This window comes from Rhinopithecus roxellana, chromosome 20 (genome assembly GCF_007565055.1).
Source record: "Rhinopithecus roxellana isolate Shanxi Qingling chromosome 20, ASM756505v1, whole genome shotgun sequence".
NCBI classification, from domain to species: Eukaryota; Metazoa; Chordata; class Mammalia; order Primates; family Cercopithecidae; genus Rhinopithecus; species Rhinopithecus roxellana.
The window spans coordinates 29,969,693-29,988,893 of NC_044568.1; the positions used below are offsets into that span (position 1 = coordinate 29,969,693).

General features: G+C 38.2%; 1 protein-coding gene across 5 annotated transcripts in view; it reads right to left on the minus strand.

The window, feature by feature from the left end:
- Positions 1-305: 305 nt before the first annotated feature.
- The window catches only part of PHKB (phosphorylase kinase regulatory subunit beta), a 255,797-nt gene continuing 236,901 nt past the window's right edge, over positions 306-19,201 (minus strand). For 2 of the 5 annotated variants that reach the window (XM_010354865.2, XM_010354864.2), the window contains 5 exons: positions 13,084-13,218; positions 8,316-8,445; positions 5,333-5,440; positions 3,234-3,374; positions 1,467-2,590 (listed from right to left, as the gene is read on the minus strand). In XM_010354865.2, coding sequence (XP_010353167.2) covers positions 2,453-2,590; positions 3,234-3,374; positions 5,333-5,440; positions 8,316-8,445; positions 13,084-13,218 — 652 coding nt within the window. In that variant the 3' untranslated portion in view covers positions 1,467-2,452. Of the gene's footprint in view, positions 2,591-3,233; positions 3,391-5,332; positions 5,441-8,315; positions 8,446-13,083; positions 13,219-19,201 lie in introns of all 5 variants that reach the window. The other 3 variants (XM_030925696.1, XM_010354863.2, XM_010354866.2) reach the window with 3 other exon arrangements.

Below are 19,201 nucleotides of genomic sequence, written 5' to 3' on the forward strand. Positions count from 1 at the left end.
GGCTGGAGTGCAGTGGCCGGATCTCAGCTCACTGCAAGCTCTGCCTCCCGGGTTTATGCCATTCTCCTGCCTCAGCCTCCCGAGTAGCTGGGACTACAGGCGCCCGCCACCTCGCCCGGCTAGTTTTTTGTATTTTTTAGTAGAGACGGGGTTTCACCGTGTTAGCCAGGATGGTCTCGATCTCCTGACCTCGTGATCCGCCCGTCTCGGCCTCCCAAAGTGCTGGGATTACAGGCTTGAACCACCGCGCCCGGCCTTCTTATTATTTTTTGCTTTTCTAATTAGAAAACAGGCATTGGCTTTTGTAAAGGTGAACATCAAGATTTACTGATTCTAAATATAACTTTCAGAACAATAAATTTTGAGTATCAAAGCACAAAGTCAATACATGTCACAGATTCTGAATGCTTTCAGTAGTAGCACAGGAAAACTTCAGAATTTTGCATATGTAACATTTAAGCAGGAAGCTATCACTCAGAAAACATATTTGCAAATAATGTTTGATTTCAACTAGGGTAACAGTTTTCTGGTAACTTTGCTCAGCTAATCAGATTTTTTAAAAAGATTCTTAAAACTACAACACAGTTTACTTTCCTACAAATTTCGGCAAAGAAAAATTTTAAGTCTCTCCTTTCTTTAATTTCCAGTTTCCCCAGTTATGAAGTGTCAGTTCTCAATTCCCTCTCCATGGGCTTCATGCTTAAGTTTTTTTCAGGTGTAAGTTTTACAAATTAGCTTCACCCTTCATGAGTATCTTTTCATAAACTCCCTCAACACATTGAGTCAGGTAGTTTAATTCTATTCTTTTTCATATTCCCCTCCTTAGTTCGTTAGGGTCCAACTGTGTCTCATTCATCTCAATTTTGCCAACTAACATCCATACAATTTCTTATGCAAAATCTCGGCACTATACCGCAGTGTTGTGAGAAATGTGACTGACAGCAGATTTTTCCATGTGCTCACGCATCCATTCATTTGGTATCAATTGATTCTATACTGAAGCCACTCATTCTTTCTTACATCCTTTCAAAACTCTACAAATAAGCTGCATTTTGTTATGTGGCAAATCTATCTTCTCAGGTGAAACACCAGTTAAGACTGATCAGAAAAACAACTTTGTTTGGGGCAAGGGCTCAAACTCATGGACCTTTTTTTTTTTTTTTTCTATTTAGGAAAGAAAGAAATAAAATTTAAATGTTTAATCTATTTCTACTTTTATTAAAGTTTAAGTAAACTGGGCAACTAAATGTGTATAATGGTAGGTACCATAGATTCTCTTCTATTTTACCTCTAAATCAATTAAATGAAAACACTCAGGAGCTTTAAGCTCAATCTTGTGAACCTAGGAACAAAGAATGTGTCCAGATATGTTCATTGATTCAGAAATAAAATTTAATGACTCTTAATGTTGTTTTTACTAGTACAAAGTAGGTTAACAGTCTTTAAATTTAACATATTTCTTTTTCTTTTTTTTTTGAGATTTAGTCTTGCTCTGTCACCCAGACTGGTGTGCAGTGGCATGATTTCAGCTCACTGCAACCTCCATCTCCTGGTTCAGGCAATTCTCATGCCTCAGCCTCCTCAGTAGCTGGGTTTAAAGGCACGCACCACCATGCCTGGCTAGTTTTTGTGTTTTTAGTAGAGACAGCGTTTTCACCATGTTGGCCAGGCTGGTCTCGAACTCCTGACCTCAAGTGATCCACCTGCCTCAGCCTCTGCTGGGATTTCAGGTGTGAGCTACCGTGCCGAGCCTAAATTTAACATATTTCTGAACAATCATAGACACGTCCTATTTTTAGCAGGAGCTCAAAGAAAATGTTTGATAAGGTATAGATTTATTATATTTTAGTCCAACCCCTATATTTAGCAAATACAAAACCATAGTCATCTTTACAATGTAAAAATTGTAGAATATCTCTGTATACTAAAATATTATTAATAATGCAGTTTTTGAGAACCAAAATATCAGCTGGCTGACTTTGCTTTTATGATGTTTATTAACATCTTTTAGCATGACAATACCACTAAGAGAAGTTCACCATTCTTTCAATATCTTTTGATGTCCAGTATGCACTACTAGTTGGCAAATTTATTTTAATGGCAGTATGGTAATAATTCAGTCCAAAGAGCAAAGATTCATTTTGATGAACTACTTGATCATAAAACATGTAGTGGCAAATTTTCAATTCATAAACTATTTTTATCACTCAGTGAGGATTACTCTTGTAGCTGGCATAATCATAAGAACTTTTTCATATTTGATTAAAAGCATTTACCATTACCATTAAATTGGCTGTGACATGCAAGAGGTCCACAAAGCTGCCAAGGATGTGGCAATCACCTCCCCAGCATGCTCAGTTTGTACATTAATGGCCGCCTTGATTAAGCTTGAACACGAAACACAACATACTTCAGAACATGTGTCTCAACAGAGCTTCCTACACCTCCCCCACTAGCTAATGAGACACGGATCATCATTGTTTGGCTTGACTTCTCCTTCCAGCAGCAGATTCATCACCGCCTTTGTCAAATAGCTGCATGTTCCTCTTTTTCCCAGGGGAGGAGTGTTGTAAAAGGAAGTCATGTCATCCTACAAAGGAAAACAGTAAGCAAGGCATTTGATCTTCTGTTTGTAAAGAGTTGACAGGTAAAATCAGTGTCATCTTAGGGGGAAAAATAAATTCACATAAAGATTTCCCTATGGAAAATATGAGATTCCTGAGCTTTTCTTTCATTTTCCTGAGGTGCATGTAAAACAAAGACATTTTCAGTATTCTCTCCCTCGTTGATAATTTTTATTTACTTAGAGAACCTCTTTACAGTTGAACATAAAATATTAAACAGAGAACCTGGAAGGGCCTATATTAGGCAGTACACAGCAGCAACGTAGCCTGTCACTGCATTCTTATTGTCCTCAAAATTTAATTTTATAGCCTTCTGGAGTCTATGCTTCCTCTCTGATAAAACTTTTTTACGCTAACCATATAAAGGAAATTTATCTCTTTCTAGATTTCTTTTTTGTCAGAACTTCACAACTGAATTGACTAGTAATTAACTAAAAAGTAACATTAATTCCTCAAAAAAGGCAGACTGCCCCTCAAGTATCCTATTTTGCACCTGTGAATCTGTTTTATAAAGTAAATGAAAATACATTAGGGATATTTTAAAGAATTGAGACAATGAAAAAATTCTACAAACAACAACAACAACAACAACAAACGCTGTTTACTTACTTGTTTTTCAATTTCCTTTAGCCGACTCTGATCTTTTTGAAATTCATTAAATGCTTCTTTGACCAGTCTGTCTAGATCTACTTTGTCTTGAAATTCTAGCTCGGGGTTTCTTTCCAGTACAATGGATACAACCATAAGTAACTAGGAGAGACAGACACTGAAAGCCAATTATATGAACCATAATAGTGACATGTTTTCACTCTTTCATCAGAAGGATGGGTGATCCAAAGGATGTTCTGTATGATGAGAGGCTCAAGGATCACCTATGGAAGGAAGCTTCCTAATTTTGCAAGTTATCTGCATAAGTTCTGTTTGAAAAGTGCACCTTTTATTTTTCATTGTGTGTATCCCTAGATATGTTTTTTAGTCAGTTAAATAAAACCATTAACTTAGAAAAATGACTTTCCTAACCCATCGTGTACATAATACGTGATACCCTATTCACCCAAAGTGTCTGAACTCTTTCTGGGCCTTTGGGTGTCAATCCTTGTTGGCAAGACACCAAAACATTGTCTGTGGAGAGAAGGGTCAGAGACCAAAGCCAGAGAAGCCAGGTGTGTTCAATGGAGACTCTGGACCTAAGTTCAGGATCAGATGACCTGGAGCCCAGGGCCAAGTGAGTATAAGTCTGTGATGCCACAGTAGTTTCTCAAGGGATGGCCATGTTTTAAAAAAATACATTTAACTGTGACCCCTGTGACAAGAGTTCTATTTCGTCTGTATAAACTATCTTAGTTTAATGAATCACCCTATTGCTTGGCCATCACATACACCCATCCTAAGTGGTAATGTTTATTTTAGATGCCAAATTCCTATAAACAAAAATAGTATCTGCATACGCAATAATTGGTAAAGGCTCTCTGATGATGTTTATGGCTCCTAATTTGTACACTGAACAGGAAACACGCCTCATAATTCCCAATTTGGGATTTTTACTGACTGTATTTTATCTAGCTGCTTCCAAAACAGAAACTGAAAGAACCAAAGGAAACACAGTAAAGTCCAGGGAAACCTTAGGGCAGGGCTTTAGCCATGAGAATACAAAGTTTTGCTGTAGGTCTAAAGGAAAATGTCTTCTGCAGAGGGAATGACCTCACTGTGGTCAACAAGAAGGATCTCTATGTCCACTGTATGTCCCAGATGCTGGGTACTAGACATGGAAAGCATTCACCCGTCTCATAACCCCATCCTTTCCCAATCCATTCTGCCTCATGCTATGAAAATGATTGGCTGATACTGTTCCACATCCTGGGACATCAAAGAGGAGGCTGAATCTACTCAGCTCTGACTGCAGCTCCAGACATGCTAGATTGTAGGAGGTGCCACGTCCAGGTTGGCGGTCACACAGAGCTTCTGTAGCAATAAGACATATTATCTACCCTTGAGAAACACAAAAGTCGGAGGGATACATTCCTGGGGAAAGAGACAAAGTGCAGATGAGCTAAATATTAACCCATCAACTGGTGGCTTCTCTATGTATTTGGGGTGATGTTTAACATAACAAAAGGGCACACGTGTTCTGTTAATTTTACATGTAACTTTATACAGGGCAGAGATACAGCATGCAATGACATCTCTTCATATAGAGATGTCTAGAAAGATGTCCTCAAAATATTAACAGCAATAATCTCTTGCTAGTGAGTGTGGGGTAAACTTTCATGTTATTTTCTATAATTTTCTAAACTGCTGAAACTTTCTACAACAGTTGTGCATTATTTCTGTGAATAGAAAAAAAAAAAAAAGAAAACAAAGTGGATAGAAAAAGGTCACTTCCTGTACTTTTATGATGTTGCTGATACACTTGATGCTGAGGGGTGAGTGTGTGGCTGAAAAACAGGGGTCAGTTCTCCCTTCCTGGAAGAGCCTGAGGTGTCTGAATTGCTCGTGTGCCTTGCCTTGGGTCAGGGGTGGCCATCTTCTTGAGGACTGGGCTGGGAGAGATCAGGGTTCCGGAAAGAATAGGGTTCTGCGTCTCATAGGAGAGATCAGCGTTCTGGAAAGAATAGGATTCTGGGTCTCATAGGCAGTTTCCCTTATACTAGTTTTCAGGGAGCAGAGAGAAGGCATTTCTTCAGCAATCTTCATTTCTTACTACTCACCTCTACAACGATCTGTCTGTACTGTGGCTGGTCAATATTTCCCAACGTGTCTTCAACAAGGAGAGAGAAATTCATCTCATACATGGTCATATCTGACAGGGTTGGTTGCTGAAAAAAATAACTCCACATTAACATGCTGAACTGTTATGCTCTGGTTCTCATTTAACAGAAGACTTTCATTTTCTAATCATTAATAGTTTTCAGTTTTTATAAAACCTTGGGGAGCATTTTCAGCTACACAACTGGATTTTATATATGTCAAACTACTAAAGCCAACCAGCTGACTACTGTGATGAGATAAACCTTCCATTTTTAGTAGTTACCTTCACTATATTAATGTTTTTGAGAAAAAGGACTATATTAGAAGACCACTTCAATACACAAAAGGAATAGCCAAACACCGAGACAACAAATAGTGTACATATTGCTTTCAGAATTTACACGAGAAGTTACGCTTGCTGTCAGGCTCCCGCACGGAAGTCACCTGCTATTGAATTTACATCATTTCTGTGGTAGTTCCTTTCTGAGCTGGCAGCGTAAAAATGCATACAAACAAGCAAAAACAATATTATGTGCAGAACTGGGAAGGAAACAGGAAAAAAGCGAAGCTAAAAGAGTTTCCTCTACTCTGCCCTTTATCTTTCATTTAAAACAAGAACATTGTGTAGTTTTCCATTCATTTTTAACAATCCAAATGAAAGCAGAAAATAAAATAAAATTCAAATCCAAATCTGGGCATCGGGAATATTCCTCAGAGGATGGAAGGGAAGGCTCTGAACATTAGGCTTGTATGGTGGAAAGCAGATGGGGTCACTAGATCATTACCAGAGAGGCAGAGATGATGAGACATACTTGTTTTCACCTCAATGATAATTTACAGTGAACTCAATCAGGTTCAGAACCATGTTTATCTACTTACCACTCAAAATGGGACCCAATGTTCTCTTTCAATCAAGTCACAGCAAAATTGTTCAGCCTGGTATAATAATGCTTTAGTCCTATATTCAATAGATATTCAATACAACTAACTACTGTATTTCATAGTCAATATAATCCAACATATTATTAATGTTTACAGGTAGTACCTAATTTGGGGAAAACAAAGTCCCATTGCTAAATATAGTTATAACTGGCTAGATCTCTAGCAATGGGCTTAATGGGGTTACAGAAGGAAAGGAAGACCCTTTCTTGGTTTCACATTAATTTCTTCTTAATAGATCTCATTTAAAAAGTCAATCTAGCTACTGTGCAACTAGAGAAGAGATACCAAGCTTGCCTTATTTCCTACTCTTCTGAAAGGACTTAGGGTAAGTAGTGTAGCACAGAAGAGAAAAGGCTCAGCAGCTACACTGCCAGGGGTCACACCCTGGGGCAGCTACTTACTACATGTGTGACCTTAAGAAAATCATTTAGCTGTGTTTCAGTGTCCTCTTCTGTCAAACTGGAATACTAATAACAAAGCATCTGCCTCAAAAGATTGTCTAATGGATTAAATGAGCACTTAGAAAAGTGCTTGGTGCATAAAAATACTTAACATATATTTATTGTCATTATTGTTATTTTTAGCAAAGAGAGGATATTAGCAAAACAAGGATACTACATGTTAAGTGCCCCAGGCTGCCAGGTAATTAAATGAAAATCTGGTAAGTATTAGTGGGGGCTGAGAAAGAAGCTAACAAGCGATTGTGAGCATGCACTGCCCAGGTAGGCAGAGAGAAGGCCTTGCCAGAGGGTTCGCACTCCAGCAACGAGGTGCTGCTCTCTGCTCTCAAGAGATGGTGCTGCTCCTGAACAGTAATCATAAGGCACCCAGGAGAGGGTTGGGCCCTGCACTGACAGTCAAATGAAACTACTTGCAGTCTGTGAACAGTAAGTATAAAGAATACTTTTTAAAAATTTTTATGCATTTTTTTGAAAAAGTAATATATTCACAGCATTCAAACTTTGAAAGGTTTAAAAGGGTTCCAGGGAAGAGCCCACACGGTCCTCCCAGTCACACAGTTCCTTTTACCAAAGACTAAGAAAAGAATACTACCAATTTCCTATGGGTCCTTCCAGAGACACTCTTAGGTAGACACATGCAAAATGTGTGTGGGTCTGTGCCTTTGAGAATACTTTATTTGTATAAAGAGCCACATCAAAATTTATTTGGTTGAGATTTCAACACTAAAAACAATTACAGTACTCTATTTCCAAAAGGCTAATCCTTCTCTTTTGTGTATAAGTAGAATGACTTAGATGCCAGGATTAAATAATCATATCAAAGAAGCAGGCCAGTGTATATCACATGGGAAACCATCAGAAGGAGAGGGCACTAACTCACTTGGACCACAGGTAAGGTATATTTGGAAGAAAACAAGTGATTATCTGTCCAATGACCTAAAAAGTTACTGCATTTTTCACATTCAACACAATTCCTAAGTGGTGATTTCCTCATCCACAACACTACTAGGCCCCACTGTTTCTTAGGTCTGCTCTGGTTCTGTCTTTCCAATGCATGCTTTACTGTTTGTGAGGCCCCCCAGCACTGACCCACCACCACTTGGGGTAGTGAAGGGATACCCACGCTTGAAGTAAAGCCAATATAGGAAACTCTAAGCTGGTAAGTAAACAAAGGAAGGACAGCTTGCTCAGCAAGAGGTTTGGCCACGTGGTTTTTTAAAAGGGAATATCCTCAAAATATCTAAAATATGACAATACCAATAATTTTTTTTATTAAATACAACTTTCAGCAATATATCCATTTGGTAAAGTGAGCCTTTTCTGCCTACAGGGACACTAAATTTGAAAAATAAAAGTAACTCAGATTGGGGAAAACAATTTTCAATCCAATTGATTAGACTTATTTTCTAGTATTTCATCCCTTCTTTGAAAAAACTCTTAGAATGCTGAAAAGGAGAAAAGTTATTTGCAGGGCAGGAGGAAAGGATTCACTATCCTTTGCGAAATCCCCTTTCTTTACGTGAACATGGTGGGGCTTTACCTGAGGCAAATGCTTCCCAGCGACAATGATGCCATTGGGCGTGCGCTCCAGGATCTGCCACACTCGGTCATAGAACCCGGTGGGAGTTCTATTCAAAGACCCATCGATCTGACGCCTGTTCAGCCAACATCTGTAACAAAAGGCAAATGTCTTAGAGTTGAAGAACAAGCTTGTTCTGGTAGAAAGCAGGGCTTTCAATATGAACTAATTGTTCCGATAGGGTAAGCAATAAAAGCCAAAGCCAATCAATGATGCATATCTCCGTGTGTTACAGAGGCTAGTAAATATTTCATAATGAAAACAGGGCTGGCAGGACAGGAGGAAGTCTCTAAGATTCTAAAAAATTTAATAGACAAAATGTTATTCTCTAAGTAAGCTATGAATTGCTCAGTACATGCTCAAATGATTTTCAAATATACAAAGCAGCTCCCTTTAAAAATGCAGCAGCTGTGAATTTCATAATAACTTTATGTTGTTTTCACATATAATAAAATGTAAGCTCCATGAAGGCATGGAAATCATATAATTTGATCACTCCTATACACCTCTCCCCGAAAGGTGCTTGTAAACAATTAAAAAGTGAATGAATAAGTGATGTTCAAAAAAGCATTTTATATAGAATAAAATTACCTTATTTTAAACTTTATAGAAGTTTGCCATTTAAACATAGCTAAAGTTCTCTTGCTGAAAAAAGATATAAAATCTTACATTATAATAACAGAATGTAGTGATACACCAAAATTTTAGAACTTTTATTTTCATGGATTAAGCATTTAAGCATTAAATCTTAAAGATGTAATACATCATTCACAAACTGCTAAAAATGCAGAATTTGAATAATTTGAAAAGAACACACAGTGACAAAGCAACATATTCTTGCAAAAGCTGAAGGACAGGCCGGGCGCGGTGGCTCAAGCCTGTAATCCCAGCACTTTGGGAGGCCGAGACGGGCGGATCACGAGGTCAGGAGATCGAGACCATCCTGGCTAACATGGTGAAACCCCGTCTCTACTAAAAATACAAAAAAACTAGCCGGGCGAGGTGGCGGGCGCCTGTAGTCCCAGCTACTCGGGAGGCTGAGGCAGGAGAATGGCGTAAACCCGGGAGGCGGAGCTTGCAGTGAGCTGAAATCTGGCCACTGCACTCCAGTCCGGGCGACAGAGCGAGACTCCGCCTCAAAAAAAAAAAAAAAAAAAAAAAAAAAAAAAAAAGCTGAAGGACAGATACATTTCTTTCTTCTCTTTCTTTCTTTCTCTTTCTTTCTTTCTCTTTCTCTCTCTCTCTCTCTCTCTCTCTCTCTCTCTCTCTCTCTCTTTCTTTCTTTCTTTCACAAGGTCTTGCTGTGTCACCCAGGCTGAAGTGCAATGGCTCAATCATAGCTCGCTGCAAACTCTAACTCCTGGGCTCAAGCGATCCTCTCACCTCAGCCTTTCCAGTGGCTAAGATTACAGGCATGCGCTACATGTCTGGTTACTTTTTTAATTTTTTTGTTGAGACAGGGCCTGGCTATGTTGTCCAGGATGGTCTTGAGCTCCTGGCCTCAAGTAATCCTCCTGCCTTGGCCTCCCAAAGTGCTAGGATTATAGGCATGAACCACAGCACACAGCCCAGATACACGTTTTTTACACTTAGTATTTTAAAAGACAGCAGAGTGAAATGTATACTCAATTACAAGGGAAATATGTCATGACCAACACTATTTCTAGGTACGACAATAGCTATGCAGGATACAGTAAACAGAAAAAAACATTTTTGCTCTGGAAAAAGAGGACTAATGAAAATTTATCCCTACATAGGTAAGACAGGCATCCATTTTTGGATACATAAAATTTCTTTTAATAGGTACAGCCTGGTATTGCTGGTTTTAGTGTTTCACCAAAGTGACAAAGCTCAAAGGGTTCCTTGGTGATGTTTTACTTTAGATAACTGGATACCCCACTGCCTGCATTTTATTTTCCCCTCGTTCCCTTTGTTTGGCAATTAAAAGATATGTTTTTGGAGTTATATGAAGTTACGATTAATATTTTAAAAAGGAGATACTTAGTAGGACAACAGAAAAAGTAGAAATGTGAGAATACTCACAATGGAGGTAGAAAATTATTTTGAAAGATCCTTTCATTTTTTCTTTTCATTTTGAAAAATTTCAGACTTACAGAAAAGTCAGTGAATATAAATCATAAAGTTCCTGTATACTCTTAACTTCCCTTCTCCTTTTTTTTTTTTTTTTTTTTTTTTTTGAGACAGGGTCTCTATCACTGAGGCTGGAGTGCAGTGGTGTGATCTCGACTCTCTGCAGCCTCAACTTACTGGTTTCAGGTGATCCTCCCACGTCAGCCTCCTGAGTAGCTGGAACTACAGGCGCATGCTGCCACACCTGGCTAATTTTTGTGTTTCTTGTAGAGATGGGGTCTTGCCACGTTGCCCAAGCTGGTCTCAAATTCCTGGGCTCAAGCAATCTGCCTGCCTCAGCCTCCCAAATTGTTGGGATAACAGGTGTGAGCCATCGTGCCTGGCCTTCCCCTACTCTTATTATCTTACATAACCATAGTATAAAACTAGGAAGTAAACAATGATACAATACTATTAATTAATCTATGGATCTAATTCAAATTTTGTCAATTTTACCACTAATATTCTTGTTTTGGTCCAGAATCCAAACCAGGATTGGTGTTTAGTTTCCATGTTTCCTGAGGCTCCTCTAGCAGTTTCTTGGTTGTCCTTTATTCTTTCATAACTTTGACACTTTAGAAATGTCAGTTATTTTGTAAGATGTACCTCAGTTTGGGTTGGTCTGATGTTTCCTGATGAATGGACTGACATGCATTTTTGGCAAGAGTATCTAGAAGTGATGTTGTGCACATTTCTTATTTATTTACTTATTTTTATAGAGATGGGATCTTGGAATATTGCCCAGGCTAGTCTCAAACTTGTGGGCTCAAAGGACCCTCCTGCCCCAGCCTCCAAAAATGCTAGGATCACAAGCTTAAGCCACCACGCCCGGCCCATCATACCCCTTTCAATGCATCATATCAGGGGTTATATGATGTTCATGTGTCTTATTACTGGCGATGTTCACCTTAATCTTTTGGTTAAGGTAGAGTCAGCTGGGTTTCTCCACTGTAAAGTCACTATTTTCTCCTTTACAATTAGTAAGTATCTTGAGTGGAAACACATTGGAATGATGAAACTCTCCATTTTTCATCATACTTTCATGCAATGATGGTTTTTGCCGGCAACAATAACTGTTGTATTTGTCTATTTCTGTCATCCTATCTATACTTATAATTGGAATTCTATTATAAGAAAGGGTCTCTTCACTCCCATTTGTCTGTTTACATCAGCATAGACTCATGGGTATGTAAGAATGTTTCTTCCTATTTTCCACTGGGATTCTGGTTGTCTTTCCCTCAATTTTTAAGAATTCTTGGTTATAAGCTCTTTTGGCATATGTTTTGTTTCAGTTTCTCAGTTGTCTTTTGCCATTGGTTGTCTACTTTTTGCCATACAAAGTGCTGTTTTTAATTTTCACATAGTCTTATTAACTTTTTCTTTTGTTGTCCTTGGGTTGAGCCATTATTAGAAGGTCTTTCCCATACTAAGGGTAAAAAGGAATGTCATCATGTCTTCTTGTTTTGTATTATTTCATTTTTTACATTTAGATTTCTAATCTATTTGGAGTGTATTCTTATGTGTGGTATAAACTACAGGTGTGATTTTATCTTTTTGCAAATGGCTATCCAGTTGTCTCATGACTATTTAAAAAGTCCATCCTTGGCCTCTGTCACACATTAAATTTCCATATATACTTGGGGGTCTATTTCTGGACTTTCTATTCTGTTCAACTCTTTTGTCTGTTGTGTACCAACATCACACTGTTTTAATTACAGAGGCTTTATAGTATGTTTTAATGTCTAGCAGGGCAAGTCGTTCTTTCATGTTTTTCTGATTATTCTTATATGTTTGGTTTTTCCATATGAAGTTTTGTATTAACTTGTCTTAACCTCATAAAAAGAGCTTGTTGAAATGTTATTGGAATTGAATTATATTTACAACTGACATCTTTATAACATGAATGTTCTTATTTAAGAACAAGGATGCCCTTCCATTTATTCAAATCTACTTTTGTGGAAGACAGCTTTCGTAAAAGGCCTAGGCAGATTTTTCTAGGCATATAACTATACCATTTGGTAAATGCCAGGCACAAACGTACTCAATAAATACTTTCCTAAATACTTACATTAAAGCTATTTCTGTAATGAAAAAGTTCTTCAAGTCAACACAATCCATAAGTATTTGTTTTGTTCTTAGTGTAAGCTTAGCACAAGTCTAGGAAAGGGTTTAGCACTAAAGTCTATTTAGGGAGACAAAGCCACAGGCAACATATTTAAATAATGTTACCAAACCCAATCCTATCTGCCAAAATGCTGGGAGGAGACGGTGAGTGCCACAAAGGTTCAGAAAAGGAAATTGACTTCAGAAAGTGGTATGAGGTGTTACATTTTGCACAGAATAATAAAAATGAAGAAATGCTTATACACTACATTGGAAAAAAAGTATAAAATTAAAATCAATGCAAAATAATAATTGAGGAGAGACATTTTGATTGGTCTTTCTATTTATACTTTCTATTTAGTGGGGTGGCCTCTGATACTCTGTTGCATTTTATTTCTTATTAATGTCTTATCAATTTCATAGATATATCAAGCTAAACATTATGAAGTTATTGTAAATCCAGAGTATCATGTAGGTAACAAGGGGCCCTCATTACCTTCCATTCTGTTGAGGCTGCAGAATATCCAGCAGAAGCTGTTTAACTTCACTAGGTGATAGCTGATACAAGTCCAAGGCTGGCTTGTCTCCACCACGGATCTGAAGTTCGTACTCCATGGCATGGATGATCCATCTGAAATAAAACAGGGAAGCATGAATCAATAACTCTTGAAATAAAATCACCTTCTGCTTCTGTCAGTAATGCCTTTACAGCACTGACCCATTCAAAGGAGAATGAAGAAGAGGCCATTTGAATTTCCTGAACCGTTGATACAATTACTTCCATCAAGATTATGTGACATGATCAGACTCTTAAAAATGAGGCCTGCCCTTGCACAGGTGGTGAGGTTGTACAACATTAAAATAGGTAAGTACTTAGGTTCTTAGCAAGTGAGATTTTACCCATCCATTGTGGTGTTATTCTGTATACAAACAGCTGCCACACTATATTTTCTTAACACTAGATACATGAAAAAAAAAAAAAAAAAAAGAAAGAGAGCAAGAGAGAGAAACAATACATTTCAAGAAATAGGCTGAGGCCGGGTGCGGTGGCTCAAGCCTGTAATCCCAGCACTTTGGGAGGCCGAGACAGGTGGATCACGAGGTCAGGAGATCGAGACCATCCTGGCTAACACCGTGAAACCCCGTCTCTACTAAAAAATACAAAAAACTAGCCGGGCGAGGTGGCAGGTGCCTGTAGTCCCAGCTACTCGGGAGGCTGAGGCAGGAGAATGGCGTAAACCCCGGAGGCGGAGCTTGCAGTGAGCTGAGATCCGGCCACTGCACTCCAGCCTGGGTGATAGAGCGAGACTCCGTCTCAAAAAAAAAAAAAAAAAAGAAATAGGCTGAGATATGCTATTATGTAAATGTTCCTTTCTCTGAAATCTCAAGCTTTTTTTAAAAACCAATTTCCTTTACTTTGTAGTCATTCCTTTGGGGTGAGAGGAGCCAGACAAGTACCTGTCTTTGAAATATAAGGATACAATTAGTTATAACTTAGTTACAGTTGTACATTAAAGATGTACTTTAATCAATAGGTTGTAAAAGAGCCAAAATATTTAATTATTTTATGTGTAAATAATTTTTTGAGGAGATTTTAAAAAGCATTTTTGTAGATTAATTTCATTTCTTTCATTTACTATATTCTGAGGACAGAACTCAGATAAACTAGTTATGAAAACCAAAGAAAACTCTGGAAATAATACTGTGCCTTAGGGAATGAGAAATTTATACACGATTAGGAAAAGCCAGGGAATTAGTTTTACACAGCAGATTCCTATGCTTCATCCTTAAATCCTTTAGCGAACACTGCATAACAAACACAGGCAGTGCAACTGAGCATCTGGAAATAATGCATCTTTATTCACCCATGCTGCCTTTCTCCCCCATGCCTTCTCTTTCTTTTGATACACTTCCTTGAAAGACAACCTACAAGGATATTGTAGGTACAGAGATGAAAATGTTAGGGTAGATGTATTCAAAAGATTAAAGTTATTTTTTCTGCCAATGCTGGTTTGTAAAACAACAGTGATGCATCCTCATGGGATGACTAATGTCTCTCGATGTAGAGAACAGTAAGAAAAAATGCTAAACCTTACTGGTTGAGCCAGAGAGGGTGGCAACCAGGCCTGCTGGGCCAGGCCATAAGCCACAGGGTGACATGTATCAAGTTCTATGACAGTTCTAACCTCTACTGCCCTGAGCTCAGACAACTCTCAGCTCTTCCTACCTTCTCCCCTATTGCTTGTTGGTGCCATTTCTGGAAGTTGGGAGTTTAGTCTAGGGTAACACTGAGATGGATTATAAAGGCATGAGAGATACACAAGGATGAAACATACTAATATTTTAGAAATCAATACTATTACTGTTGATACTATGTAATGAATATTTAATAGCTGTTCATTGGTAAGAGCAATAAAGATGAAGTATTTACAAACAACAAATGCCTGAAAGCTTCCTGTTATATACAACAACAGAATATGTAACAGAATTAAGATTTACCATTTATATTTCTCTAGCCAGTCGAAAAGAAAAACTGGACTACACCTATGTTACTGGCAAAGACTAGGCTTTCTTTATATCGTCCTCATTCTTACTTACTGTATTTAGCGAAAATGTTACACAAGCATAAAAGTAAAAAGAACATAGTTCTTTTGGATGCTTTGATGTTTAAGCTACTTAGGAAATTAGCTAGTACAGCAACATTTTAGTTACTATAAACTACTCAGTGGGCCTTTTCTTTAAATTAAAAATTTATATTTTTATTTTATGGACTAGGCATAGAATTGTCTTCTATTTATTTTATTTATTTATTTTATTCATTTCTTTACTTAGATTTAAAACTTACATTTGAGGCAGCTTAGAATAACAGAAGGAATACTGAATTAAAAATCGAAAGACCTGCCTGTTGGTCTCCTCAATAAGTCAATAGAATGAAAAGGAAAGTGGGAGTTTCTGCTGTAGATGAAGTGATTTAAGAGATATAACCACTAATACCATGAGCCTTGTTTTATGTCATGATTCCAAAACAGACCAACTATAAAAAGTCATTTCAGGGATAACCCAGAGAAATTTAAATAAGAATTGAATATCTGGTGATATTAAAAAAATTACTGCTAATTTTGGTGGCTATGATAATGGTATTGGGATTATTGAGATAATGTCCTTTTTTTGAGATATATACTCACTAAAATATTCACAGGTAAAAGTTAAATGTCTGGGATTTGCTTTATAATATACTATAGCAAAATAAAAGATAAAGCAAATATAGCAAATACAAATAGCTAAGCACTACTTATATCCACTAAATAATGAGTATTTGGGAATGCACCAAATAATTCATTATACACTTAAAATTCTTCATAATGAAAAACAAAGACAGACTTAAATACTAATTCTGTCACTTACCAACTGCCCCATTGGCAGGTTACTTTCCAAATGGGAATACTACTATTACTCATTGAACTTACTTTTTGAAATTATTTTGAGGAACAAATAATGTCTATAAAAAGGCTCTGAAATGTTAAAGAGTCATAAAAATGTTAGTAAACTCTTGTTATGTGACTTCTTAAACTCAGGTTAGAGGAAGGTAATGCAAATTTTTAACTGAAGTCTTGGAGTTACTTAAGCCAAGTATCACAGTCAATTAACTTCAGGAGGTATCTTCTAAAATAAGTAACATTTTTATTTTTAAAAGGCTTACTTTTTAAAGTCTTCCACTAACTTGAATTATTAAAACTAAACACAGTTTATCACATTTATCTTTTAAAATCCTTAGTATCACGCACAAAGATAGCTGGAGACCTTAATGTTTTCCCTTAGACTTCCTTCTATTTACAAAATCTCAGCAGTTTTGTGGGCAAATTATTGACAGCATTGTTCTCAAAAATCATCAAAGAAAGAAGGTTGTTCATTCATTCAAGCACAAATAAATACAATCTATCATATTATTAAAATACATTTATTGGCCGGGTGCGGTGGCTCATGCCTGTAATCCCAGCACTCTGGGAGGCCAAGGTGGGCAGATCACGAGGTCAGGACATCGAGACCATCCTGGCTAACATGGTGAAACCCTGTCTCCATTATTCAGGACATAGGCATGGGCAAGGACTTCATGTCTAAAACACCAAAAGCAACGGCAGCAAAAGCAAAAATTGACAAATGGGATCTAATTAAACTAAAGAGCTTCTGCACAGCAAAAGAAACTACCATCAGAGTGAACAGGCAACCTACAGAATGGGAGAAAATTTTTGCAACCTACTCATCTGACAAAGGGCTAATATCCAGAATCTACAAAGAACTCAAACAAATATACGAGAAAAAAACAAACAACCCCATCAAAAAGTGGGGAAAGGATATGAACAGACATTTCTCAAAAGAAGATATTCATACAGCCAACAGACACATGAAAAAATGCTCATCATCACTCGCCATCAGAGAAATGCAAATCAAAACCACAATGAGATACCATCTCACACCAGTTAGAATGGCAATCATTAAGAAGTCAGGAAACAACAGGTGTTGGAGAGGATGTGGAGAAATAGGAACACTTTTACACTGTTGGTGGGATTGTAAACTAGTTCAACCATTATGGAAAACAGTATGGCAATTCCTCAAGGATCTAGAACTAGATGTACCATACGACCCAGCCATCCCACTACTGGGTATATACCCAAAGGATTACAAATTATTCTACTACAAAGACACATGTACACGTATGTTTATTGCAGCACTATTCACAATAGCAAAGACTTGGAATCAACCCAAATGTCCATCTGTGACAGACTGGATTAAGAAAATGTGGCACATATACACCATGGAATACTATGCAGCCATAAAAAAGGATGAGTTTGCGTCCTTTGTAGGGACATGGATGCAGCTGGAAACCATCATCCTTAGCAAACTATCACAAGAACAGAAAACCAAACACCGCATGTTCTCACTCATAGGTGGGAACTGAACAATGAGATCACTTGGACTCGGGAAGGGGAACATCACGCACTGGGGCCTATCATGGGGAGGGGGGAGGGGGGAGGAGGGAGGGCTTGCATTGGGGAGTTATACAAGATATAAATGATGAATTGATGGGTGCTGACGAGTTGATGGGTGCAGCACACCAACATGGCATAAGTATACATATGTAACAAACCTGCACGTTATGCACATGTACCCTAGAACTTAAAGTATAATAAAAAAAAAAAAAAAAAAAAAACAAATACAAAAAATTAGCTGGGCGTGGTGGTGGGTGCCTTTAGTCCCAGCTACTTGGGGCGCTGAGGCAGGATAATGGTGTGAACCGGTGTGAACCCAGGAGGTGGAGCTTGCAATGAGCCCAGATCATGGCACTGCACTCCAGCCTGGGCAACACAGCGAGCTCTGGGAAGGAAGGAAGGAAGGGAGGGAGGGAGGGAGGGAGGGAGGAAGTAGGGAGGAAAGGAGGGAGGGAGGCAGGCATTTATTCATTAAAATTGTTGGTCAAAGTAATCTTTTTATTCTTTGGAATTCTTCAAATAAAAATGGCAAAACAGCCTTAGACATAAACTATACAACTATTAATAGCTGTCAGAAATCTACAGAAAGTAAATTACCAAGTAGTAACACAGTTAAGAATATCAAAGACATTTTATCCATTTGTAGGACTACTAATAAAGGAGGACATAGGAAAATCAGGCTAATTATCCCTCATTCCCAATGACAAGGGCCATAAAATCTGATATTGATCATTTTAGTACAAAAGCTTTTTTTTTTTTTTGAGGAGTCTCACCCCGTCACCCAGGCTGGAATGCAATGGCGCGATCCTGGCTCACCACAACCTCCGGCTCCCAGGTTAAAGTGATTCTCCTGCCTAAGTCTCCTGAGTAGCTGGGATTACAGGCATGCACCACCACGCCCGGCTACTTTTTGTATTTTTAGTAGAGACGGGGTTTCACCATGTTGGATGGGCTGGTCTTGAACTCCTAACCTTGTGATCCGCCCGCCTCGGCCTCCCCAAGTGCTGGAATTACAGGCGTGAGCCACTGTGCCTGGCCAGTACAAAATCATTTAAATACAAAATGGGGAAAGGAAACGATGGATGCGTGGATGGAAGGAAGGAAGGAAGGAAGGAAGGAAGGAAGGAAGGAAGGAAGGAAGGAAGGGAGGAAGGAAGGGCAAAAGAAAGAAAATGTGGAAGGTCAAAATAATGAAGGTTATGGATGGCCCAGATCCTTATACATTCAGTCTGTCTAAGAGCCAGAGGTGCTCTACTTGCCAATAAGCAAATGAGAAAGTGGTAGATTCACACGACTGACCAAATCAGCCTTCATATATATCCAAGTTTGACTTGAGGACAATGAATTCTTTGGGACTGCTGGAAAAGCGGAAAAAGGAATATTAGTATTCCTCAGACAGTTCTGGGAATAAGCTTATCCTTTTAAAAACACTCTTGTTTGGAGGTTAGTAAGGATACAGTGTGTGTATTGGCATGTTTATTTCCGATATGCCCCAATGAAGGAGTACAATATAAAATAAAGTACATGGAAATCTGATAGCAGTGGTAAACCAGAACACCTGAACTTTTCTTTTTTTTCTTTTTTGAGATATGGTCTTACTTGGCGCCCAGGGTAGAGTGCAGCTGT